The sequence below is a fragment of the Saccopteryx bilineata genome, chromosome 1, assembly GCF_036850765.1.
Source record: "Saccopteryx bilineata isolate mSacBil1 chromosome 1, mSacBil1_pri_phased_curated, whole genome shotgun sequence".
Lineage (NCBI taxonomy): Eukaryota > Metazoa > Chordata > Mammalia > Chiroptera > Emballonuridae > Saccopteryx > Saccopteryx bilineata.
In genome coordinates, this window is record NC_089490.1 from 114407057 (window position 1) to 114434944 (window position 27888).

The 27888-nt window shown below is 36.7% G+C and overlaps 1 protein-coding gene across 7 annotated transcripts in view; it reads left to right on the plus strand.

Annotated features, from left to right (window-relative positions):
• ATF7IP (activating transcription factor 7 interacting protein) overlaps window positions 1–27888 on the plus strand; it is a 119250-nt gene that overhangs the window by 86426 nt on the left and 4936 nt on the right. For 5 of the 7 annotated variants that reach the window (XM_066264524.1, XM_066264528.1, XM_066264531.1 and 2 more), the window contains exons 9-15: window positions 1159–1803; window positions 15080–15144; window positions 17251–17329; window positions 17824–17871; window positions 20363–20518; window positions 22183–22362; window positions 24438–24550. In XM_066264524.1, the coding sequence (XP_066120621.1) occupies window positions 1159–1803; window positions 15080–15144; window positions 17251–17329; window positions 17824–17871; window positions 20363–20518; window positions 22183–22362; window positions 24438–24550 (1286 nt within the window). The remainder of the gene's footprint in view (window positions 1–1158; window positions 1804–15079; window positions 15145–17250; window positions 17330–17823; window positions 17872–20362; window positions 20519–22182; window positions 22363–24437; window positions 24551–27888) is intronic. The other 2 variants (XM_066264529.1, XM_066264530.1) reach the window with 1 other exon arrangement.

Genomic DNA, 27888 nt, shown 5'->3' on the forward strand with positions numbered 1-27888 from the left:
ATGCAGCAGTAATGCTTGATGTGTACTTCCTATTTCTTCACTCAAAATTTTAAGACCTGTACTCAATGGTTGAGATTTATTAAAATTAATATTTATTATGTTATCGTAGACATTCTTAAGTGGAACTAATTTTGTTTGCTTTTTACTATAAACACATGATTGTAAAAAATGTAGTGCTAGTTTGGTACTATTACATTGATTTTTGTACTGAAGCCTCAGAAGTTTTACTCACCATTGCTTTTATTCCGTCAGCACAAATAACTAATGGTGTAAAAGTTAAGTAATGTTTTATTATTATTATGAAAATAATTTTGACATTGCTAGCTCCTGAAAGGGTCTCAGTTAACCCCAGGGGTTCTTCTGCATCACACTTAGCGAATTACTGCTCTAGTGTGCCTGTGGTTTTGGAAGAAACACTACAAATCAATGAGAAAGAAACTTGGTTATCTATTTCAAACATGTTTAAGTGAGAATAAACACGAACCAAAATTATTATAAAACCCTGGTGACCATCATTTTGTTTTTATCTGGTCTGTGGGATTAGCTCCCGTGGTTCACCTCCCATCTCCACTCTGCTCTCTTCTATATCACAGAATGTCGATAGAGGGTCAGCACAGGCAGCTTTCTCTCTCAAGTTCCTTCCTCTCCCAGGCAATTCAATACAAGTTCATCTACAGATCAGGTCTCACCTGGTCCCAATGGTAACCTAATGTGACCAAGTTTACTTATTATTCATTAATAGTGATGGCACTTAGTAGATTTTCTATTTGAGTTTATATATTGCCAGTGTCCTAACGCATTTGTAAATTTTTAGTGTAGTTTCAAAAATATCTATACAATCTTAACAAATTTTCAGTGATATTAGTTTTTTCCAGTTACTCTGAAGTGATGATAGTGATTTTCAGAAACTTTTGATGAGATAGCAGTCTTTCATATTAATCATAAACCCTGTGATGTTTTCATAATGTACCAATCATAGATGCAAAAATGTTTCTACAAATTTAATTCTAAGAAGTTCAAGAATACAAATCTGGAAAAAACTTTATTATAAAGGACTTTACTGTATCTACTACAATGCATTAAGTTTGTTTTGTGCTTTATTATCCTGGCTAATAAATGGAGATAGCCATTAAAACTGAGACTTTTTTCTTTCTGTAGTGTCTTCAGCCAATCATGTCACTCCAACAGTTGTCAGCAGTCAGCCTAAATTACAGACTCCAGTGACTTCAGCTTCTCTGACAGCAACATCAGTTCTTCCTGCACCCAACACAGCCACAGTAGTTGCTACTACTCAGGTGCCTAGTGGAAATCCCCAACCTACAATCTCTTTACAGTCTTTACCAGTGATTTTGCACGTACCTGTTGCAGTATCCTCCCAGCCTCAGCTCCTACAGAGCCATCCGGGGACTATAGTGACTAATCAACCATCTGGCAACGTTGAATTCATTTCTGTACAGAGCCCACCTACAGTGAGTGGTCTTACCAAAAATCCAGTATCCTTGCCATCCTTGCCATCCTTGCCAAACCCCACTAAACCAAACAGCGTTCCTTCTGTACCCACTTCTAGTATTCAGAGGAACTCTCCTGCCAGTGCTGCACCATTAGGGACCACACTTGCTGTACAGGCTGTTCCAACAGCACATTCTATTGTACAAGCCACAAGGACTTCTCTACCCACAGTAGGCCCATCAGGACTCTACAGCTCATCAAATAACCGAGGTCCTATACAGATGAAAATTCCAATTTCTGCTTTTAGTACTTCATCTCCTGCAGAACAGAGCAGCACTAGCACCCCAAGAATTGGTAAGTCATTGTGCAGGTTTAATAGAAATGAAAGCGTGTTAAAGACTTATGGATAATTGAAGTTTTGTGTTTGTGGAAGTGGTTAGTAATTTTGGAAGGACAGAGTAAATACAATGTCCTGGAGTCTGTTTTTAGTTAAGTTTTTAGTTACATAGGAAATGATATTATTAAAACGAGATTTGAGACAGTTTATTTTGAGTAAGAAGTTAGCATTTGTATTTATGTTTTAGGAATTTTTATAATCTGGGTGAATTTTTAATTTAGACTTTGCAACAAGAATTATGAATTACTTTTATAATACATTTGCCAAGAATATCTGAATAGAACAAATTTATTTTATTATTATTTTTTTTTTGTATTTTTTTTTTCTCTTAAGCTGGAAACGGGGAGAGACAGTCAGACAGACTCCCGCATGCGCCCGACCGGGATCCACCCGGCACGCCCACCAGGGGCTACACTCTGCCCACTAGGGGGCGATGCTCTGCCCCTCCGGGGTGTCGCTCTGCCGCGACCAGAGCCACTCTAGCGCCTGGGGCAGAGGCCAAGGAGCCATCCCCAGCTCCCGGGTCATCTTTGCTCCAATGGAGCCTTGGCTGTGGGAGGGGAAGAGAGAGACAGAGAGGAAGGGGGGGGGTGGAGAAGCAAATGGGCGCTTCTCCTATGTGCCCTGGCCGGGAATCGAACCCGGGTCCCCCGCACACCAGGCCGACGCTCTACCGCTGAGCCAACCGGCCAGGGCCTAGAACAAATTTATTTTAAAGTATTCATTTGACATAATTATATGCTTATAAGAGGAAAATATAAATCACTTGTTCCCTATCCATATGGAAAAATCCTTTTTGTATTCATCACTTACATATTCCAAACTTTTGAATAGCTTAACAATAGGTTCTGCCCTCTAATTTACTACAAAGTGATTGCTTTGTTTTGTCTGTTATATATTTTCCCCTGTCACATACGACATGATTGTTTGTATATATCTATGTACTTTGAAGTATTGCAAAAAGGGGAGCTTGACTGTATCTGCTTTTAAAATTTGTTAAGTCTTCCTTGTTCTTAGGAAACATACATTTGGTGTACATTTTTTTTTTCAGTTATAGTTGACATTCAATATTTTTTATATTAATTTCAGGTATGGCATAGTGGTTAGACATTTGTATAACTTAAGAAGTGATTCCTTCTCTAAGTCTAGTACTCCACCTGGCACTATACATAGTTATTACAATATTATTGACTATACCATCTGCTATACTTTGCATCCCTGTGACTATTTGTAACTACCAGTTTGTATTTTTTTTCTGTTGATTGGGTGGGGGGAGAGGGAGAGAGAGAAGCATCAACTCGTTGCTCCATTTAGTTGTGCACCCATTAATTGCTTCTCATATATACCCAGGCCAGGGCTTGAACTGGCTACCTCAGGGTTGAGCAGGTGGCCTCAGGATCAAGTTGGCAATTCCGGGATCAAACCAGTGACCTCAGTACTGCAGGATGATGCTCAATCCACTGTGCCACTGGCCAGGGCCAATCTGTATTTCTTCATCCCTTACCATTTTCAACCCAGCCTCTAAAACCTCCTCTCATCTGGCCACCATTAGTATGTTCTCTGTATTTATGAGTCTCTTTCCTGTTTAGTTTGTTTTCTTCTTTAGATTCCACATATGAAATGAGTGAAATCATATGGTATTTGTCTTTCTCTAACTTATTTCACTTAGCATAATACCCTCTAGGTCCATCCATGTTGCTGCAGATGATATGGTTTCATTCTTTTATATGGCTAGTAATACTCCTTTATGTATATGTGCTATATCTTCTTTATCCAGTCTTAATGGATGTGTAGGGTGCTTCTATATCTTGGCTACTATAAATAATGTTGCAGTGAACATAGGGATGATATATATATATCTTTTCAAATTTATGCTTTGGATTTCTTCACATAAATACCCAGAAGTGGAATTAGTATGTTGTAAGGTAGCTCCATTTTTATTTTTTTGAGGAAACTCCATATTGTATGCACTGTGGTTGCACCAGTTGCATTTCCACCAACAGTGCACAAGGATTCCCTTTTTTCCACATCTTTGCTAACACTATTTGTTGATTTAGTGATGATAGCCATTCTGGTAAGTGTGAGGTGATACCTCATTATGGTTTTAACTTGCATTTCACTGATCTTTAGTGGTGTTGAGCATCTTATATGTCTGGCCATCTCTATATCCTCTTTGGAGAAATTTCTATTCAGGTCCTCTGCCTATTTTTTAATTGGGTTGTTTGAGGGTTTTTTTTTTTTTTTCATGTATGAGTTTGTGTGTGAGTTATAAAAGTTTAATAAATTTTGCATATTAAACACATCGAATATATCATTGGTAAATCTCTTTTAATTAGTACATTGCTGTTTTGTTTTGTTGATGGTTTCCTTTGCTTGCAAAACCTTTTTAGTTTGAGGTAGTAGCCCCATTGTTTTCTTTCTCTTTTGTTTCCCTTGCCTGAAGTTTTATGGTTTGGGGTCTTACATTTAAGTTTTTAATACATTTTGAGTTTATTCTTGTATTTGTTATATAAAGATGGTCTGTGGTTCCATTTTTTGCAAGTAGCTATCCAGTTTTTTCAATATATAGAGCCTTTTAAAAACATTTCACATGTGGCCATTAGAAGTGTACTTGCCCTCTGAGTACATTTCTCATACAGAATAGTGTTGGTATTTCATAGAGTAGTTGAGAGAGTAGTAAATGAGTGGCAGATCAAATAATGTTGGACTGAATCGTAATATCACCCTCATATAATTAACATCTGGGATGTGAGAGCAAATCTGAAAATTTTTTAAAATTTTTATTTAGACAATTAAATTCAGCAGAGACACTTTGGTCAACTAGAGTACATAGCTTTTGGGCAAATACTGTATCTCCACATCATTTGGGTGTCAATTATGTTGTATATCCATCACCCAAAGTCAGATCATCCTCCATCACTTTATATTTGTCCCTTTTTATGTCCCTCCCCTATACCTCCTTTTTATCCCCCCTCGCCTTCCCCCTGGTAACCACTGCACTCCTATTTATGTCCATGAGTCTCAGTTTTGTGTTCCACCTATGTATGGAATCATACAGTTCTTAGCTTTTTCTGATTTACCGTATTTCCCCATGTATAAGATGCACCTTTTATTTTGGGGGAGGTTTTTGATAGTTGTTTCTATTTCCTCCCTGCTTATGGGTCTATTTAAGCTTTTCACTTCTTGATGATTCAGTCTAGGAAGATTGTATAGTTCTAGGAATTTGTCCATTTCTTCTAGATTGTTGAATTTGGCTGCATATACTTTTTCATAGTATTCTACAATAATCCTTTATATATCTATGATATCTGGTAATTTCTTCTCTTTCATTTCAGGTTTTGTTTATACAAGTCCTTTCTTTTTTTTCCTTAGTGAGTCTTACCTAGGGTTTGTCAATTTTGTTGATCTTTTCAAAGAACCACCTCTTTGTTGTATTAATTTTTTCTATAGTTTTTCTGTTCTCTATTTTATTTCTGCTTTAATTTTTATTATTTCCTTTCTTCTGCTGGTTTTGCATTGCCTTTGTTCTTCTTTTTCTAGTTCCTTAAGATGTGATGTTAAGTTGTTTACTTGGGCTCTCTTGTTTTTAGATATAAGCCTGTAATGATAATGAACTTCCCTCTTATTACTGCTTTTGCTGCATCCCAGATATTCTGATGTGTCGTGTTGTCATTTTCATTTGTCTATATATATCTTTTGATCTCTGCTTTTATTTCATTTTTGACCTAGTCATTTTTTTAGAAGTATGTTGTTTAATTTCCATAGTTTTGTGGGTTTGTTTACTTCTTTTTTGCAGTTGAATTCTAGTTTTAAAGCTGGATGGTCAGAGAATATGGTTGGTATAATTTCAGTTTTTCTGAATATGTGGATGTTAGCATTGTGGCCCAGCATATGGTCTATTCTTGAGAGTGTTTCGTGTACACTGGAGAAAAATGTATACTCTTGACGTTCTGGGATGAAATGTCTTGTAGATGTCTATTATATCCATTTGTTCTAGTGTTTTATTTAAAGCCAATATTTCTTGATTGATTTTCTGTTTGGATGAATGATCTAGAACCATTAGTGGTGTATTGAGATCTCCAGGTATGATTGTATTTTTGTTGGTTTCCATTTTTAGATCAGTTAGTAGATGTCTTATATATTTTGGTGCTGCCTGGTTTTGTGCATATATATTAAGAAGTGTTATGTCTTCTTGATACAGTGTCCCCTTTATCATTATGAAATTACCATCTTTATCTCTGGTTACCTTTGTTGTTTTGTAGTCAGCATTGTCAGATATGAGTATGGCTACACCTGCTTTTCTTTGGCTATAATTTGCTTGGAGAATCGTTTTTCAACCTTTCACTTTGAATCTATTTTTATCCTTGAAGTTTAGAAGTATCTCTTGAAGGAAGCATACAGTTGGGTTTTGCTTTTTGATCCAATCTGCTACTCTGTTCTTCCTTATTGATGAGTTCAACCCATTTACATTTAATGTAATATATTGACACCTGAGAGTTTCCTATTGCCATTTTATATATTGCTTTCTAATAGCTCTGTGTCTTGTTTAGTTCTTCTTTTTGGTTTTTCTGTCATTTCTTTTTGTTTGGTGGTATTCCATATTTCTTTCTTCTGTTCTTTTTTTAAGCTATGTGTTTCAGTAGTGGCATTTTCAGGGGTAGTTACCATTAGGTTATTAAAAGAAAAACTATCACATTCATTGGAGTCCATTATCTCATAGTGCTTCTGCACTCCATTCTCCTTTGCTACTGCTGATCTTTATCCTCTCCCCTTTTATGTTATTGTTGTCACAGATCATCCTTGTTTTTATTGTGGTCTTGTTGGAGCTTACACTTGTAGTTTTGTTTTGTTCTTTGTATCTGGTTGGATAACCTCCTTTAGTATTTCCTGCAGTGGAGGTTTTCTGGCGATAAATTCCCTCAGCTTCTCTATGTCTGTAAATGTTTTTATTTCCCCTTCATATTTGAAGGATAGCTTTGATGGATATAGTATTCTTGGCTAGTAGTTCCTCTCTTTCAGTACTTTATATGGCTTTGTTAACCCCCACTTTACAGAGAAGGAAACTGAGATTTCTTTTTTTTTTAATTAATTTATTTATTTTTTATTTTTTTACAGAGGCAGAGATAGACAGGGACAGACAGGAACGGAGAGAGATGAGAAGCATCAATCATCAGTTTCTTGTTGTGCGTTGCGACTTCTTAGTTGTTCATTGATTGCTTTCTCACATGTGCCTTGACTGTGGGCCTTCAGCAGACCGAGTAACCCCCTGCTGGAGCCAGCGACCTTGGGTCCAAGCTGGTGAGCTCTTTGCTCAAGCCAGATGAGCCCGCACTCAAGCTGGCGACCTCGGGGTCTCAAACCTGGGTCCTTCCGCATCCCAGTCCGACGCTCTATCCACTGCGCCACCACCTGGTTAGGCTCTTTCAGTACTTTAAATGTTGAGGTCCACTGTTCTGGCTTGTCAAGTTTCTGCTGAGAAATCTGATGATAACCTAATGGTTTTATATGTTATATTATTCTTCTCCCTAGCTGCCTTGAGCATTCTTTCTTAGTCACTGATTTGTGATAATTTCATTATGATGTGCCTTGGATTAGGTCTGTTTGGGTTGAGGTAACTCGGTGTTCTGTTTACATTTTGGATTCAAGGCTTTCTTTCCATAGACTTGGGAAGTTCTCATCAATTATTTGTTTGAATATGTTCTCCATTCCCTTTTCGCTCTCCTTTTCTGATATACCCATTATTCTTATATTGCTGCTTTTTTGTGTGTGGCAGAGACAGAGAGAGTCAGAGAGAGGGACAGACAGGAAGGGAGAGATGAGAAACATCAATTCTTTGTTGCGGCTCCTTAGTTCATTGATTTCTCATATGTGCCTTGACTGGGGGCTACAGCAGACCGAGTGACTCCTTGCTTGAGCCAGCGACCTTGGGCTCAAGCTGGTGAGCCTTGCTCAAACTAGATGAGCCCACATTCAAGCTGGCGACCTCAGGGTCTCGAACCTGGGTCTTCCACGTCCCAGTCCGACACTATCCACTGCACCACCGCCTGGTCAGGCTTATATTGCTTTTTCTGATGGAGTCAGACAATTCTTACAGGGCTTTCTCATTTTTTAAAGTTTGTGAGTCTTTCTCTTCTTCTCTCTTTAGTGTCTCTAGTTGCCTGTCTTTACTGTCACTAATTCTCTCCTCTGTCTGGCCTGTTCTATTAGCTAAGCTTGTTTTACCTCATTTTTCAGTTCATGTATTGAGTTTTCTTCTCTGTTTGGTTCTTTTTTATAGTTTTAGTTTCCTTGGTGAAGCACTCTTTTTGTTCATTAAATTATTTTTTGAGCTAACTAAATTGCCTTTCCTTGTTTTTTTCTGTATCTCATTGAGTGTTTTTAGAACTTTAATTTTGAATTCTCTGTCATTTAGCTCCAAGGTTTCTATGTAATTGAAATTGTTTTCTGGAGATTTTTAATCTCTCTGAGCTATATCTCTGTGTTGTGTATCCACAATATTTTCTTTTTTCCTTGATGGTGTTTAAGAGTGGTATTATTAATAACATTAACAAGAGATAAAAATATAAAACTAAAAATTGAAAAAAATACAGTGAAATAAATGAAAATTCTTTAAAAAATGATATGTAGAACAAACACTACAGAGAATAAAGAGCTGGAACTGAGAAAATATGAAAATAAGAAAAAATGAAGTAAAAAAAACAAGCAAAACACCACAAAGAAAAGTATGAGTTCAAAATATAATTTGACAAAAAATGACATTCAGATGAGAGAAAAAGAAAGAAGAAAAAGGAAGAGAAAAAAATATAAACGAGAAAGTGTCAGAAATGAAACCCTCACAAAAAATAAGAATAAACGATATAACAATTTAGGATAATAAAGTTCCATGGGAAAAAAGGAAATAAGAATAAATGAGAAAAAAAAAATATTTTTTTTTCAGTTTGAGAGGCAACTTTTTCCAACAGGTAGTGCTATACTACAAGTTTTGCCTCTTGAGATTCTAGGGCAGAGTTCTGCTGATGCATTGCTGTCCTAATGATATAGGCAGGGCGGCAGTCGCTTTAGTAGGAAGCGCTTGTTAGGGCTTTGCAGTTATATGGCTGAAGCAATGACCTTCTCAAGTCTTCTGGCTCCTCTCTCCATTTCCCAACAGAGCAGGGGATCAAACACCTGGCACCTATGTCTCATAGGAGCAAGCCACCCAGACACTCAGCTGTGGGGAATTCCCTACCGCTACTATTCAAGTTAGCAATTTGAGACTTGGGATACTGAGGGAGATAAAAGTGGGGCCCTCCTCTGATACCACTCAAAGTGCAGTCCTGCGCAGGGCAGGCTTGCCACGAGAAGTGAGCGTGCCAGCTTCGGGACGGGGTGGGGGGCAGATTTCAGATCAAGCATGCCCCTGTGTCACGCAGGCCAAACTCTATGGGCCTCTTGCAGGCAGATCGATTGCGCCTCAGCGCCCCGCTGTTCGATCCCCACAGGCTATTCCCTGGTGGATCTCAAGAGCGTGCTGCAGGCTATTTTTGTGTGCCCAGCACCTGCCATCGCAGATAGAGCCCTGCGATGCAGGCAGATGCCAGGAATAGCCGTGTTCCTGCTCTTGTTTGCCTGCCTGTCTTAATTCAGCTCTTTCCCCTCTGTCCCTCATTCTCTCCACTTCCCTCCCTCAGATCAGTGAGGAAAGAGAAAAACTGTCCTCTGGCTTTTTCCTCCATGAGTGGATTCTATCTTTGGCCCACCATCGCACCTAGCATACTTTTATTTGGTGTGTTTATATTTTTGGTGCTCCTGGGTTTTTTTCCCTGCATATAGTTGTTGAGTTTGTTGACATTTCAAGGAGGGAGATGGGGAGTATCTCTCACGCTGCCATTTTTCTGATGTCTGAATCTGAAATTTTATATAAAAATAAAGTTATTAATATAAGTACTTAAAATGAAATGTTTGCATAGTACAGTAACAATATCTCTTAGCATTACCTGCTATGGCATTATTCCTTAAACTCTCTAATTTGCATTTGCAGCACTGAAATACACTTTTAACTATTGGTGAATTTTTAAATAAATCAAGTGGAAGATGACTTTAGCATGGACTTTTTTTATGTAATTTTGTAGTTTTCCCTTTTTATGAAATATTGGGCCTAAGTTGACTTTGTTTTTAATTCATAGTCACAAGATAAAATATATTCTTAAATATAGAACTTTTTCTGAAAGACTATGGCCTTAAAGGAAACAGGTAACTCACATATTTTGTTTAATGTTATGAATGCCAGTACCCTAAATACTTCTGTAAATATCAGAATTATAATACATTTTATTATTCTGTTCTCTTAAAATTTTTATGAACAGCCTGACTGGTGGTGACGCAGCGGGACCCTGGTTTGCACCCCAAGGTCACTGACTTGAGCACTACCTCATCTGGCTTTAGCACAAGCTCACCAGCTTGAGCGCAGGGTCGCTGGCTTGAGCCCAAGGTTGCTGGCTTGCTCATGGGGTCACTGGCTCAGCTGGCAACCCCCAGTCAAGGCACATATGAGAAACAATCAGTGCACAATGACGAGTTAATGCTTCTCATCTCTCTTTCTCTCTTTCTCTCTCTCTCTCTCTCTTGCTGATTTAAAAAAAAAACAAAACTTTTTTATGAGCAGTTTTTGACATAAGGGAAATATTTTCCCAAAAGTTATCTAGCTAATGCACTCTATTATGTTATCAGTGTCAGCCTTTTTGCATTTATTTACTTGACGTTTTAAGTGATTTTTGCATAAAAATTAAATTTCACAATCATAAATTAGTACATTTTATTTTTGTGATAGTCTAAATTTATACTTACATGTAAAATTTTGTTAACATATATTTATTTTAAACATTTATATTGCATTAATATATAAAGTATATTGAGATATTCATCTCAAGTTCTATTTAGAATGTTCATATATATTTGAAAAAGAATTATTAGATATTATCCATAGATGTGAATGATAGTTTTGTTTGTATGTCATTCATAATGTTAATTAGAATGAAATCCTCTGAGATGGTATGTTCTGTGATCATCCATAATTTCAGGCATATCATAAATGACATTAATGTAGGCATTTAACTATTTAGGCTTTCCATAACCTAAGCTGAAACCAAAAGGCAAGTTTTGGCTTAATATGAAGGTTGAAGCCAAACTTTAACACATATAAAATGTGATAAAAATTAAAAAATTTTTAAATCCTGTGGGTATTACTGACTTAATGATGACATATGCTATCTAACCAGATTGCATGCATTTGTATGCATTTTATTATAGGTTGTATATCCTCATAGAATATGTCAGTATTTTCTGTTTATAGTAAAGTGAAAATCGTCATAGAGACTACTTAGAACATTCTAAGTAGAACATAAATTATAGTTCATGTAGGGGAGTAAAGAGGGACAAATATATATTCCACAAAGGTGGTATATAAAACTGAGACTCAGGGACATAGATAAAAGTGAAATGGTTACCTGAGGAGAGGGGAGTAAAGGAAGACATATATATGGTGATGGGCACACAACGCAATCAACATTTCAAATGCTATGGTGATGTTCACCTGAAATCTATGTGCTCTTACTGATCAATGTCACTCATTAAATTTAATTTAAAAAAATTTCTAGCTCTTGTCAGTCATTCATGAAATAACATGAATGCCTGTACTGTTTTAAAGTCCTGCAGATAACACCACAATCTACAGAATATTCTCTTTTCTCAGGAAGTTCATAATCAAGTAGGAAACTTGGCTCTTAAATAAGTAATTAGTTATAAATATGTTGAATTATATATGCAGGCGGTTTTTGTTTGCTTTAGAGAGAGAGAGAGAGAAACAGGAAGGAAGAGAGAGGGCGAGAAGCATCAACTCGTAGTTGCTTTCACTGTAGTTGTACATTGATTGTTTCTTGTACATGCCTTGATCAGGGTGAGCCAGTGTTTCCTTGCTCAAGCCAGCGACCTTGACTTTTTTATGCCAGTGATCTTTGGGCTCATGCTGGTGAGCTTTGGGTTCATGTAAACCAGGGGTCCCCAAACTTTTTACACAGGGGGCCAGTTCACTGTCCCTCAGACCATTGGAGGGCTGGACTATAAAAAAATCTATGAACAAATTCCTATGCACACTGCACATATTTTATTTTAAAGTAAAAAAACAAAAAGGGAACAAATACAATATTTAAAATAAAGAACAAGTAAATTTAAATCAACAAACTGACCAGTATTTCAGTGGGAACTATGCTCCTCTCACTGACCACCAATGAAAGAGGTGCCCCTTCCAGAAGTGCGGCGGGGGCCGGATAAATGGCCTCGGGGCCGCATGCGGCCCGCGGGCCGTAGTTTGGGGACCCCTGATGTAAACAATCCCCTGCTCAAGCCAGCAACCATGTGCTGATGAGCTTGTGCTCAGAGCCAGCAACCTTGGGGTTTCAAACTGGTGACCTCAGAGTTTCAGGGTTGATGGACATCCATGACCACTGGCTGCAGTGAAGGGAATGGTTTCTGTTAGAGGGGATACAAATAGAGTATGGGAGACCAACTGGGAGACTCTATTGTAATCTAGGTGGGAGATAATGTGAAAATAATTTAAAAGTTTTGCATTCCACTCATTTTCATAACAGCAGTTGTCCAGCGTACCTACTAAGGGTCACTACTAATTGGCAGTCCTATAAAAAAAACCCTTTTATGATTATTGTCAAAAATGCAGTGTTGGTTAAAAATAAAAATAATGTGATAGAGATATTTCCAAAATGATAAAAGGATTTTGAGGTATGAAATTTTTTATTTCATACCTAATTTATGGATTGATAGATTAATTTTATAACTTGTTTACTTTCATTTTTATTTATTTATTATTTATTTATTTTTATTTTTCTGAAGCTGGAAACAGGGAGAGACAGTCAGACAGACTCCCGCATGCGCCCGACCGGGATCCACCCGGCACGCCCACCAGGGGCGATGCTCTGCCCACCAGGGGGCGATGCTCTGCCCCTCCAGGGCGTCGCTCCGCCTCGACCAGAGCCACTCTAGCGCCTGGGGCAGAGGCCAAGGAGCCATCCCCAGAGCCCAGGCCATCTTTGCTCCAATGGAGCCTTGGCTGCGGGAGGGGAAGAGAGAGACAGAGAGGAAGGAGGGGGTGGGGGTGGAGAAGCAAATGGGCGCTTCTCCTATGTGCCCTGGCCGGGAATCGAACCTGGGTCCCCCGCACGCCAGGCCGACACTCTACCGCTGAACCAACCGGCCAGGGCTACTTGTTTACTTTTAGAAGTCATCTAAAGTAGATTATTATAGTAAAAGTAAACAAAAAGATACAGTGAAACTGTAAAATGTTACATTAACAATGAAGAAAGTAGTCTGTAACAAGAAGGCAGGGGAGTATTAATTGAAAATCTAAATTACGGAATAGTATTATAGTTCCTTGAATAATTAACTCTTGGCCTTGAGACAGTTAGGTCAAAGAGAATCATGCTGGATAACAAAACTCTATAGTTATTTTAAAAATATATGTTTGTGTGTGCATGTATAAATATATATAAACATTTTATTTAGCAGTCTAAATATTTTGAGTGTTGAATTTTTTGTATGAGGATATTTCAACAGGAAATAAAAATTAAGTTCCCTCCTTTGCTTTACTAAAGTTGTCTTTTTTATATTTACTTAAAAATGAACATGAGTTTCAGATCTAAAAGAATGTAGTAAATTACTGGCGTTTTATACTGTCATCAGTGTATTTTAATATTTTGCCATGTAGGATGAGTAGTAACCAGGGGGTCATTTTTTTATTTAAATAGTATTTTAGGAACTCCATAATCCAACAGAACAGTTGCTGATTCACTATAAATGAAGTTAAAGATATTTTTAAAAAATAAATAATATATTTTTACATTCTTTGTACATATCATAAGAACTAAAATAATTCAGATAGGGTAGGGAAAAATGTAAGAGCCTCTCTTTTTTTTTCTTTTTCTTTTTTTAATTTTCCTAGCCTAGAAAAACCTTTTCTAACAGGTGTTTATTCTGATTTTTTAATTTACAGGTGTGTGTGTGTGTGTGTGTGTGTGTGCGCGCGCGCGCAAGTACCTAGTACTATCTCCTATTTCGTTTTTTTAACATAAATGATTTACAGTTGTCCTTTGCCATATTGCGGTTCACTTTTCGCGGTCTCACTGTATTGTGGATTTTTAAATTGTATGTATTTCATTTTGTATTGCGGATTTTTCTCTGTATGGCGGGCTTTTGCAGTATTTAGATATTTTTATATATTTATTATTTTAATTGTTTTTGCGGTACAATAAGCATTTTCTAGCCTAAAAAATTGTAAACAATATAAGAAATATATTAAAAATGTTAATAAAACATATTAAAAGAATATTAAATTGAAATAAAATACGTAGCATATAGCAGATGAGTAGACAAAGACTCACACATATGGAAAACATAGCTCCAGCCACTTCAGCTTGAGCTAGTTTGCCCACATGAGAACATACATGGCACACTATTGGCTGATGGATGGGAAGCAACCAAGCAGAGCACTGTGTTCTGTACATATAAGTAATAAAACAAATACAAGGTCGCTACTTCACAGATTTTTACCTATCACAGGGGGTTCCGGAACCTAACCCCCGTGATAAACAAAGGACCACTGTACTGTATGTGCTTCTGAAGATTTGCAAATGAAAGAAGTGCCGTAATTTAATGTAATAGTTTATCTACAGAAACAAGGATGGAAAGTTTGAACATTAGAAAACTACTATTAATGTAATTTTCACTAAGGAGAAAAAAGTAAAGTATCTACTTTTTACCTCAGTAGAGTAACTATTTCTAATAAACTTACTATATTTTTGCCATGTCATCAATTTTTTCTAAGGGTGTATTTTGGAAGAATACTACTTTATTTAACTGTTCATTCATGTTAGAACATTTAAGTTATGCACATCTTAAATTATTTCTCTAATGTATTTCTTAGGATAAGAGTTAAGATTTCTGGGTCAATGGGTATGTAAACTTTACTTATGTCTGTTGTGAGTTTGCCCTTTTGAAGGACATTGTGGCAGTGTTCTATGAGGGAGTTCATTTACAAGTGTGATAGGTTGACAGACAAAAAAGAAATTGGAAAAAATTACATGCATTGTTGTATATAAAGCAGCCCACGCTTTCACAGTTTTTGGTGCTTTTAAAAATGGCTGACTTTTTTTGTGTGTGTGTTTTGTTTTGTTTTTGACTCCTCAGAAAACCAGACAAACAAAACAATAGATACATCTGTTAATAAGAAAGCGGCTGATAGCACATCACAGGTAAGATTTTTCTTGTCCTAAATTAAAATTCTAATTATAATTGACAAGAGGATTTTCATCAGTATTCTTTAATACAATAAAAAATATTTTAAGTGTGTTCTTTATAATTCTTCAAAGATTTTTAAACAGCTTCTCTGTAATATTTGACAAGAAATTAGTTTTTTTGCTTAATAATTCTTAGAGATAATATTAGTTTATTATATTAACTAACTGCTTGGTTTCTATAATTGACAGTCTAGTTGTTTGCCTTCATAAATTGTAAAGAGTCAGTCTATACTTGCAGTTTCCTTCTGCTCATCTTTTTCAGGGTCTCACTTCCTGCCTGCCTTCCTCCTCCCTCACACACACTCCCAGCATATGTTGCAGAAGCACCATTTAGTTTCTTCAGAGCTGATCAGAAGTAGCTTTTTAGAAAGAAAATCTTGGTCCTTCCTTCCTTCCTTCCTCCCTCCCTTCTTCCCTCCCTCCCTCCCTCCCACCCTCCCTCCCATGAGAGAGAGAGAGAGAGAGAGAGAGAGATACACACACAGAGGCAGGCAGGGAGAGATGAGAAACATCAGTTCTTCATTGCAGCACTTGAGTTGTTCATTGATTGCTTTTCATATGTGCCTTGATGGGGGGCTTTGGCTGAGCCAGTGATCCCTTGCTCAAGGCAGCGATGTTGGGCTCAAGCCAGAGACCTTGGGATCATCGGTGACCCCGCACTCAAGCTGGCAACCTCTGGGTTTCATACCTGGGTCCTAAGCATCCCATGCCAATGCTCTATCCACTGCGCCATTGCCTGATCAGGCAGTTTCATCTAAATTTTGTTTCTATGTGCTACTTTTGCTTTATTTTGTGTTAGTCTTTTGTGTTTTTTTTGTTTTGCCTTTTTAAATATTTTACCTTAATATTTTAAGAATTTTACCTTAATTCTCTCTCCTATCTGTTTCTGTTTTTGAGTTTCTACTTCTTAATTGAACATTTATTAATATATTTTCTTTAATTCCTTGAACATATTTTTAACAGCAACTTTGCTGTCTTTGCTAAATTCAACATCTGGCTTTTTACTTGGACTAATTTTTCATTAACTATCTTTTGTCTTCAGTTAGATTTTACTTTACTGGTCTTTGCATTTTCTTTAATTATTTTTTATAAATTTAATATTTATTAAATTTTGAAAAGTAGATCTTAGAAGTATTTGTAGTAGCAGGATTCTGTTACATTCTCTGAAATTTAAGTATTTTTTATATAGGGGTTCCTTGAGTTACTACACAGTTCCATTCCTACTTCAGTGATGTAACCCAAATTTTAGTGTAAGTCAAAACACACCTTAGCCTAAGTCACTTATCTATGCTAACACAGTTGTAAAATCATAATCTAAAAACACAACTAAGCCACAGAGAAAGAAATACTGCGTATTCTTCCACTGTGCACAGCCAAACTAGTTCATCCACGTGGTCAGTAAGTATAATGCTAACACCATAAACAAAAGCACTAATGTCTCAGTTTTTTTTAGTTTTTATGGGAGTGAGCATCTATGTCAAGACTGTCGTAACCCAAAGACCTACTGTGTTGGATTTTACAAATTTGTAGTGTTTGTTAACAAGTCATTTTCTATGAAGTCATTGTCGTAAACAGATTTATAATTATAGGACCAGAATTGATACCATTTTGGGATTGAGCCTGAATTTTCTAACCTCAAGGTATTATTTTCCTTAACTTCATGAAATTTGAGTTTTGCAGAGGAAAACTTTATTCTAGTTAATCTGAAGTGTATAGTATATCATAAAACAATTATGATTAACACCGTCATGCATCATTTAACAACTGAGAGACCTGAAAAATGCATCAGTAGGGGACTTCATTGTTATGTGAACATCACAGAGTACACTTACTTATAGGTACCTGGATGGTCTAGCCTATTGCATATCTAGGTTGTATGGTGTCTCCTATTGCTCCTAGATTAGAAGCCTGTACAGCATGTTGTTATACAAAACAACAAAGAAAATGTTGCAGTCATTGAACCAGGCTATTCAATTATCCTCATTTCTTCTCAGTATTATTTCATTTTCTCTTTATGTTTGCCAAAGTTTCTTTTGCAAATGAAAACGTTTTGTTTTTCAGAGTGGAAAAGCCACAAGCAGTGATTCAGGTGGTGTCATTGATCTCACAATGGATGATGAAGAGAGTGGAGCTTCACAAGGTATTTAAATATAAGTAATCATACTAAGTGATGCTTTGATATCATTTTTTTTCTCTTAATCCAATATAATATTCAGTGAAGACAGTTTATGCTCGTGTATTTGTATTCTTTCTATAATGAGAATTTTTTAGATTAGAATTACAAAATGAAAATCAAATCTTGAGTGAATGTGTAAAGACATAGAGAAAAACAGTAACTAGGAGACTATTTAAGTTATGGAACACCTCTCTTTTTATGTTATTTCAATTGATCCTTACAAAAACCCTGTAATGCCCATTTTAGACTTGAGAGTAGATTCATGAAGTACAAGTACTAGTAAGGGAAGTAGGAATTCAACCTATGTCTTCTACATGGTGTCCGTGTGTGTGTGTGTGTGTGTGTGTGTGTGTGTGTGTTTTAAGGTGGGTACTTTGAAGTATATATACATTTAATTTTGATTAATTTAATTAATTTCACTTAGTATTATTTACTTAAATTTCATTTATTGATTTTAGAGAGAAGAAGGAAGGAAGAGAGAGAAACAGGAACATCAATCTTTTCCTGTATGTGCCCTGAATGGGGATCAAACCAGTAACCTCTGTGCTTCAGGACAATGCTCTAACCAACTGAGCTATCCAACCAGGGCTCCTTTAGTGTTATTTTAATAGAAATGAAAGTAATGTTAAAAAGCATGCACACTCAAAATCCTCACTATTATTTTGAGTTATAATATATATATATATATATATATATTTATTATTTTTCTGAAGTGAGAAATAAGGAGGCAGAGAGACAGACTCCCATGTGTGCCTGACCGGATCCACCAAGCATGCCCACCAGGGGGCGATGCTCTGCCCATCTGTAGCGTTGCTCAGCTGCAACCAGAGCCATTCTAGTGCCTAAGGCCGTGGCCATGGAGCCATCCTCAGCGCCTGGGTCAACTTTGTTCCCGTGGCGCCTCGGCTGCAGGAGGGGGAGAGAGAGAGAAAGGAGAGGGGGAAGGGTGGAGAAGCAGATGGACGCTTCTGTGTGCCCCTGGCTGGGAATTGAACTTGGGACATCCACACGCTGGGCCGACGCTCTACCACTGAGCCAACCAGCCAGGGCCTTGAGTTATAATATTTAAATATAATATTGGATAAGATATTAACTAATATTTCAAATTATTCTTTTGTACTGTTAATAGATACTCTATGAGTAAAATGTTTCATGTTTAAATATGCTTGGAAAATGCTTTACTAAACAAAATTGTTTTTTTCTTAATGCAGACTTCTCTGAGCCTTGACTCAGCTAATTTATAATTCTCAAAAAAATGGTTCAAGATATAAAGTATTTCTCAAATTTATTTGATTGTATGATATAACTTTGTTTACAGACATATCTGTAAAACTCTGTGGTGATAATTATGTGATGCATGTGGAAAATCCAGTATGATTAGGATACTAAGTTAATTATTACTTTATGCCCTGGCTGGATAGCTCAGTTGGCTAGAGCATCATCCAAAAGCATAGAGCTTGTTGCCAGTTCGATCCCCAGTCAGGGCACATACAGAAACAGATCGATGTTCCTGTCTCTCTCTTGCTCCCTTTCTCTCTCTAAAATCAATAAAATAAACATTAAGAATTTTTTTTTTAATTATTATCTTAAAAACATTAAATTTAAAAAAACCTAAATATTTAAAGCATTGTATTTTAATAAGGAACATAGTTCTTTTGGTTTTAGGAAAACAAAATTAAATAACTACAATTGATTATGAGACAGTAAAGTTAGTTATTTTTTGTAAAATTGGAAGATTTTACTATCAGTGCTTTTGCCGTTTCTGCATTTCTTCCTTACGAGGTCTCTCCATTGTTTCCTTTTCTGTACCTTACAACCTTACATCTTATTCTAAAGTGCATTGATCTCTGTCAGCACCCCATTAAATGTTTACTTGCTGAAGTTTTAAACTTTATTTAGATTTTAGAATTCTACAGGACAGAATTTAGTGGGGATCACTTTGGATAGAAAAGCTTTCGGTTTACACTCTTTGTATTATACCATATAGTGGTGCCTATTTTTAAGAGCTTCTTCTCAGATGCAAATATTAATTTTATAAACATTTTTTGAGATAGATGCTCTATGTGTATTTTATTTTATTATTATGACTATTTTTTTAAAGTGAGAATAGAGGAGATACAGAGACAATCCTGCATGCACCCCGACCAGGATCCACCTGGCAACGCCAATCTGGGGCCAATGCTTTGCCCATCTAGCACTGCTGGCAACTGAGTTCTTTTTAGTGCCTGAGGCAGAAGCTCCACTGAGCCATCCTCAGCACCCAGGCCAGTGTGCTCAAATCAGTCGAGCCATGACTGTGGGAGGGGAAGAGAGAAAGAGGAAGGGAAAAGGGGAGAAGCAGATAGATGGTCACCTCTCCTGTGTGCCCTGACCCGAATCAAACCCTGGACTTCCACATGCTGGGTCAACACTCTACTGTTGAGCCAACCAGCCAGGGTCTGTTTTATTATTTTTTAAATTTATTGTGTTAACATGGTTTCAAACATCCCACTTAATATAACAGCCTCTACACACCACATATTTGTATTTTATTTAAAGACTAGATAATGTAAATGAACAGGTATCTGAGCTATTAAGCAAAACAATCTAAACAACTGAAGAGTATTTGGAATTCAAAATCTCTGATGAAAAACTCATCATTTTATACGTATTTGTGTAGGAAAATGTTCATGATATAACTACATAGATATATAGGCATATATTAATGTAGGAAATAAAATTATTCTAATTGACATGGTATTATATTGAATTCAGAAAAAGAATTCTTTCATAAAATACAAACAAAACATAAAATTGTATTTCTGTACATGTGAATTAGAATCTGTGATAGACTTGGTTTTCAAATTGGTAAATATACATAATTAAAATAGAAAAAAGTTGTTCTCTGAGTGATAAATGTGACTTAGTGACAAGCAAAACTAAAATTAGCCCAAGGAAAAACCTGTATTTTTAATTTATATCTACCTATAATTATAATGTCTCACTTTTAATTTACAGACACTAAAAAGCTAAATCACACTCCTGTGTCAGCTGTGGGTTCTTCTCAGGCTGTGTCTCGACCGTTGCAGCCCATCCAGCCAGCACCAACTCTTCAGCCGTCTGGGGTGCCAACAAGTGGACCGTCTCAGACAACAATACATTTACTACCTACAGGTAAGTTTACTGAATCGTTGAACTGAAGCTTTAGTTTTGTGTACAGTGAAATATGACTGCGGAATCAAGTAGGAAGATTAGACAGAAAATTCTCATTGTTGTGTGTTTTTTAATGTAATGTAACTTAGTTTTCCTGACTGTCTTAAGTAGCAGCACTTACATAGAATGGCTATATAGAAGACTTAAACTATAAGCCTTTGTCATCTGCCAGTGTAAATAACAGAAATGAATACCATTCTCTGGAAGGGATGGTATTCTGATTATATACTGATTATATACTACTCACAAAAATTAGGCGATATTTCAAAAATGAATATGAAGCTATAAAAATATCCCCTAATTTCTGTGAGCAGTATGTATAATCTTTGTAATTGACTTATAAAATAAGAACTTTAAAATAATTCTTAACTTGAACTGGTTTTAACTGACCTAACTAAAAATAGGAGATGCACATTAATATTGTCTTTGTACCTCTCAAGAAGCTGCAAATCAGGTAAATTTTCAAGGTGTAACTTACATCTCCTAAGCTGTTTGGAAGCCACTCGAAACAGTTTTTCTTCATAAAATGGCCTGTTGCTTAGAAATATATCTGCCAAATACTTATTATGTAAGCTCATTTCTCATTAAGGAAAACATTGAATTCACATAGAATTGTATCCAGTGAAATTAAAATAAGTCACCTAATTTAGATAATATAGAAAGAAATGTCATTATGCAAATCCATGTGCAGTAGAGACCGAAAGGGGGAATAGAGATGAGGGGCTAGTGTTCATCCTTGTGTACTTTCTACCATTTTCTAATTCACGTTGAAAGTTAGAGTATGTCAAGACTAAGGAGTCGTTAGTAAAGAAGCTTTTTTATCTTTTGTTATACCAGCATTTACATCCAAATTTATTTTGTATTTGGAACCCATTTTTTTCATATGGAAGGAGATTTCTTATTGATTTTTATTATATAGTTAATATGTGGTTATTTGTAAAATGTAAGTCTGATTCAGAGAGTTTTTAAGAAGAAATTGTAAACTCCGGAAATAGTTATTATAGTTCCATGCTGTGAGTGAACTTCTAGGAATCATTTGATAAATGTCTATTAACATCACTCAAGGCATTAATGCCCTCTGTACCATACATTAGGAGGAATGCCACCATTAGAGATGGAAAAAGTCTGTGTTTTAATAGATATTTTATTGTTTTGAATAAGAGATGGTTTAGCTCACCTGAAGAAAATGTCAGTTACAATATCCAACCATTTTCTTGAACTATCAGTACAAAAGTACTCTTGTGGATTTATACTCTTTTGTAGACAGTCTGGAGAGCCTCAAATTCCACTCTGCTATAAACAGTTGAACATCGAAGAGGGAAAACCTGATCTTTTAAGTCATTCCTATAAGGTTGTATTCTCGAGTCTAAAACTTTTTTTTCCCCCTGCTTATTACCTAGTCAGACTAAAAAGTGGTGAGGGCATTGGACACGGTTAAGGTGCTCTTCGTCTGAAGTTTGGATTGTGACAATTCAATTCAATTTTCGTTGGCTCTATCAAGATTACAAAAGGAAACTGTTGTCTCTGTTTCTTTATTAGAGTTAATGCAAAGTTAATTAACATATAATACCCTTAATTTAACAGAGTGTACCGTGATCTTAATGTATGTTTCTGCTTTTTATTAGCTCCAACCACCGTGAATGTAACTCACCGTCCAGCAACTCAAGTGACCACGAGACTTCCTGTCCCAAGAGCTCCTGCAAACCCAGTGGTCTACACGACGCTCCCTGCGCCAGCGGCTCAGGCACCCCTGCGGGGGACTGTCATGCAGACCCCTGCCGTTAGGCAGGTCAACCCCCAGAACAGTAAGAGACTCCTCCTTGCATATGGCTCCAAGTTGCATGCAGTTCTTTAGCATTTAGTGGGAGGACCTTTTATTGACATTAGATATAACAAAACGTGTTTTTAATATATAAAAACTATTAATTCATTTTTATTCCATTAGGACGGTTAATCAGAAAAATTGGACATGCGTTTTATATGATTTGTGTTCTGCGTGTTATCTTTAACTTTAGTTATTTATGGCCTATATAATGATAGTGCCCTTTTTGATGTTGGTCTCCACTCCATTCTATTAAGAGATACCTTGCCTAATTAAAGTGAGACTGCCTGACTGTGACTTAGCCCAGATAATGGAGTGAATGGTAATTGATGCCCTCCAATGAGAGAGGGAGTCTTAAAGGTATGGAAGGCGGCTGAGAAATAAAAGATGGGCAAACGTTAAAGGAAATTTGTTTCCCTGCCTTAAGATTTTTTTTACTTTATGTGAAAGTGGTACGCATTCATCTGAAACCATACTTTGAATTTTGAATTTTAATCTTTCCCGAGCCAGTGATATGCCATACAGTAATCTTCTCTCCCATCAGCCTCACGGTCATGGGGGGTGAATAGCCGATACTTGGTGGTTTCTGTGTTGCCAGTGTTTTTCGAAAGTGCATGTTGTGTTTTCTCATGCCACCATGTTTACAAAATGCCCAAGTGGGTCTCCTTCTGGTGTGAAGAAGAGGGAGGCAATAACTCTTGAGATGAAACTCAAGATAATTGCCAAACTGTAGGCTGAAGTAAGTTCTCTGAGCACGTTCAGTAGGCTGTGCTGTGATGTTCAGTAAATTAGATGTAGTAAATACACTTTCAATTTATGATAGGTTTATTGGGACATAACCTCATCATAAGTTGAGCATCTTTATATATTTCTTTTAGTAGTAAAATAACATCATTCAAATACATTATATATTTATATAAAAGATACAGTTAATGTTTAAAATAAAGTGACCACTGATGAACGCCCCATCAAGCTAAGGAATAGAGCTTTATTGGTGTCCTACAAGCCTGTAATATGTCGCTGCCTCACTGGGTCCCTCTCCCTTTGCATCAGACATAACCATCATCCCTACCTGGTGCTTTTTTCTGTATGGTTTTGCCACTTACATAGGTATCACTGGAAATGCTTGATTTTGCAAAATTTAATAGCAGGGACAAATGTAGCTGTTCAAAGATAATGCAATTAATGCCACTATTAAGTGATGGCTTTGAGGAGAATATAAACTAAGCAGAATTTTTATTCATAGTCTGGCTTCAACTTTCCCAAATTTATAAGAGCTCTCTCTGGGGAAATCAGTTAAGAGGACCCTGAATGAGTTCTGAGAAACGGGCTCAGCACCTGGCAGAACTGTAGCATGGCCAGATACTGAATATATGGCAGCAGTGCAGTCGGGGGAGTAGCTGGCTCTCAATTTTCTGCTTCTGTTGCGTTGGTGTATGTCAGAACACTCTCTGTTGGATGGAATGAGTGTTCTCAGTGATCAGCAGGGGGCGTGGAGAGAAAGGGCGGATCCGCATAACACACGGCAGGGTTAACTTAGTGGAGTTTTTTTCTGTTCTAGTTTTAAAAAAGAGACAGCAGGGATCTTGGTGAAGACAGCTTCATTTTTCTCTGTCTTTAAAGCCTCACTGCTCCATTTGGCATGTTTGCCTTCTACATGTGGTGTTTACCACTGAGTATTCCAGATGCTTGCTCATAGTCGTTTTGGTTGGGAAGCATTTATTTCTCTCCTGTGCTGGCTCTCCTGTTCCTTATAGCTCGTGTTTTCCTCTTTCATGGATTTTCTTTCTTATATTTGTGGCAGCATCCTCCAGTGGCTCCCTGAGAGGCAGATTTTCTTTTTTCTTTTTTTTTTTTTTTTTTTTTGGTTGCTTGCTTATGTGAAAATTTCTTTGTCCTCATGCTGGAATAATGCTTTGGCTGATTGTAGACTTCTGGGTTAGAGCTATATTTCCTTTTTTATTTTGAAAATATCATTTTACTGACTTCAAGTGTTTAATCAGTGTTCTACCAAATTTAGAATAGAATTGTAATTTATTCCTTAATTTCCTTTCATAGGTGTCACAGTTCGAGTGCCTCAAGCAACCACCTATGTTGTAAACAATGGACTCGCCCTGGGCTCTGCCGGCCCTCAGCTCACGGTGCACCACCGGCCGCCACAAGTGCACACTGTAAGTCAGGGGTCCCCAAACTACGGCCCACGGGCTGCATGCGGCCCCCTGAGGCCATTTATCCGGCCCCCCGCTGCACTTCCAGAAGGGGCACCTCTTTCATTGGCGGTCATTGAGAGGAGCATATTGACCATCTCATTAGCCAAAAGCAGGCCCATAGTTTTCATTGAAATACTGGTCAGTTTGCTGATTTAAATTTACTTGTTCTTTATTTTAAATATTGTATTTGTTCCCATTTTGTTTTTTTTACTTTAAAATAAGATATGTGCAGTGTGCATAAGGATTTGTTCATAGTTTTTTTTTATAGTCCGGCCCTCCAATGGTCTGAGGGACAGTGAACTGGCCCCCTGTGTTAAAAAGTTTGGGGACCCCTGCTGTAAGTGCTGGTGCTCACTGCTGCTGCTTCTCAGCTGGGAAGCTGTCAGATACTGTCACAGCTGACATTTTTTCTCTAAACTAGGTATAGCAAAAGGAAATGACAGGTCTTTTGTTTTTCCTGCAGATGTTTGTTAAAGAGAATAGATCTTCCCAATATGAACAAACATTCCTGGAGATGATGGTCAGCAAGCATCACTGAGCTTGTGGTGGCTTACAGGGTACAGAGAGTCCAGTCCACCGCTGGGTCATGTGAAGCGAAAGAGATTGACCATTTTAACTCCTGGTTAAATTAAAAGAATATTTTTGTGCATTAAAAAGCTTGTTTTAAAACCATTTTTTGATGCTTTAACTTTATTCTTTTTTCTCAAATCCTTTTACCAGTTCTAACTGCTACATTGCCATCGTTTTATTGTTTTTAATAACCCAGTGACATTTGGAATTTATTTGTTCAGAGATAATAGAAAACCAAAGATTTATTTTTAGATGTAACCTCCAAAACAACGCCACATTATTCTGTGACATGACTGTTACAGTGTTTGGGATAGTGTGCCATGTGTGTGGAAATGTGGGCTGTATGAGGAGGGGGAGAGTGAGGCATATCACTTCTTACCAAGCAAGGCGTCATGTTTCTATTACACGTAGTAATGGTGGCATTGCTCAGGGCTTGCTGTGTCAGACACAGCTAATATACTTGGTCCTCACACAGGAGGACTCTAGGACTCGTCTCTCCTCTTTCGTGACATGGCAACCAATGACAGGAGGCTGACTCACTAGCCCAGGGTCGTGCCTTGTGCAAACCCATGCTCTAGGGCCTGTGCTTAGTAGCTATTATTTTTATTGTCCCAGTACAATGAAAAAAAATACTAATGAAGCATTTACTGTAGACAGTACCAGCCACTCTAATAAGCACATGTATTTTTTTAATCCTCACAACTTTATGAATTATTATTAATTTATTTTTGACAGAAAAGGGTGCTGTGTCGCAAAGGTGTTAAGTGGTTACTCAGTGTTATTACTCAGGCTGGTGTCAGAGCCATTTTAAAGCTCAGGTTGCCTGTCTGATCTCAGCACCTCCTGAGCGTTCAGGGTTTTAGTCTGGCCCTGTGAGGGTACGTGGCCATACACCACTACTATTGTTTGTATCTGCAAATAATGTCTTTCATTCTATAGTTTTTCAAAAAGTATATAGCAAAACATCACATTTATACCATAGTTTTGCGAATTGGAAGATCCATTAGGGTTTTTTTTCTTTTTCAATTGTTTGTGGCGTCTTTTTGTTGTTTTTTAACCAGATTCTATCCATGTGTATTGTCTTAGAATAAACTATCTCACAAGAGGATCGTTCTTTGAATAAAAAAAAATTTTTTTTAAAGTAGCAATTTTCAAATGTATGTAAAGGTAGAGAAAACAGTTTTGCAATTCCTGTATACCCATTGTCCATCTTCGACAGTTATTAGTGCTTGGCCGGTCTTATTTCATCTGTGGTGCCAGCCACTTATTCCCACAACCGTGTGTATTGTATACCAGGTTATTTGAAGCAAATCCCTGGTACGATATTATTCGTTACAGACTGGAGGTCTGTTAGCCTTCAGTAAAAACAATTGCAATAGCAAAAACAAAATAAATCAGTCAACTGAATTAGCTTAGGATATAAACATTTAAAATCTTGGAATTTTAAGAACTAGAAGAACGTCATTTTTAAACTATTGTCAGACTTCTTAAATTTCTTTGCTCTCTCCAGTCAAGCTCATGACTTCAGTGTTCTCTTAGATTATTAGCTATATGGTTTTTTAATGTTATTTATTAAAATGATTAAGTCATTTTAAGAAAAAAGACAATTTAGATAGGAAATATAGCAACACAGCCAGTATTCAGATCTGTTCTACTTCTTCAGCGTTCAATGTTTTCTCTCTTTAAATTTGATTTTCTTTCTTCTAGCTTTATATTTATTTTTGCTTTTTCACTGAGACTGTCCCTTTTCCCGGACACGTGTATAGATTTTTCCCACTAGGCATATGAATGTCAGCAGATTTACATTCCTTGAAATTACTGAGCACATTCTTTCTGAGCTCCTTGTACAGGTTTCAGGTACTAAGCTTTGATACGGCATGAAAATTAAAAAGATAGCATCAGACCATCACCGAATTCACAGTTCAGTATATGCAAATAATCATTTTAATGAACTATATATTAGAACAGTTTTTATTAAATGAATTTCAGTTTAAGGAAATCTGGTTTCAAGTCAGTGAGCAATGATGCTTCCTTAGGAGGGAAAAAGATCACTCATATCTCTATTTCCTGGCTCTTGTTTGAATCTTTTTTTTTTGTAAAAATTATAACTGTAATCTTAAAACCCAGATATAATAATAATAGTAATGATGAAGTCAGTGTTAGATAAGTGAATTTTACTTTTTAAGCTTATTATTCATTCGTTTTCATTGCCTGGCTTTAACCTACCTTTCCAAATGTATCTTTTCTTTTTCACATACTCTGTATCTGAGTGAGTTAACACTGGTTTTGCCCACAAACCCCCCATGCTTCTGTTTATCGTTATCTATTGGCAGAAAGGTATATAACCTTTCTATCTTTCTAAATCCTACCTTTTATGGCCTAATTTAAATGCCACCTTTTTCATGCAGCTTGACTAAGAACATAATATACAATCATTAAGTGTGCTTATTTGTAAGAGTATGTTACTGTCTTTATATGGAACAACAGCTTTAAAATCAAAGCACAGTTGAATACTCAAATTTCCTATGATAAACTGTCACGCGTAATATATTTAAATGTTACATTATACTAAAATAAGATGTGGTGTAGAGAATTAAATCATAAATTATTTTGTTGGAAGTAGATGATTATTTCAGTTTCTGTCAAGATCATGTTCATCAAAGGCTTTTACTTCCGAAAGAAAAGTCAGGTAGTCTAGAGAAAGTGCAGTAGGGTTACCTCAGCCGCAG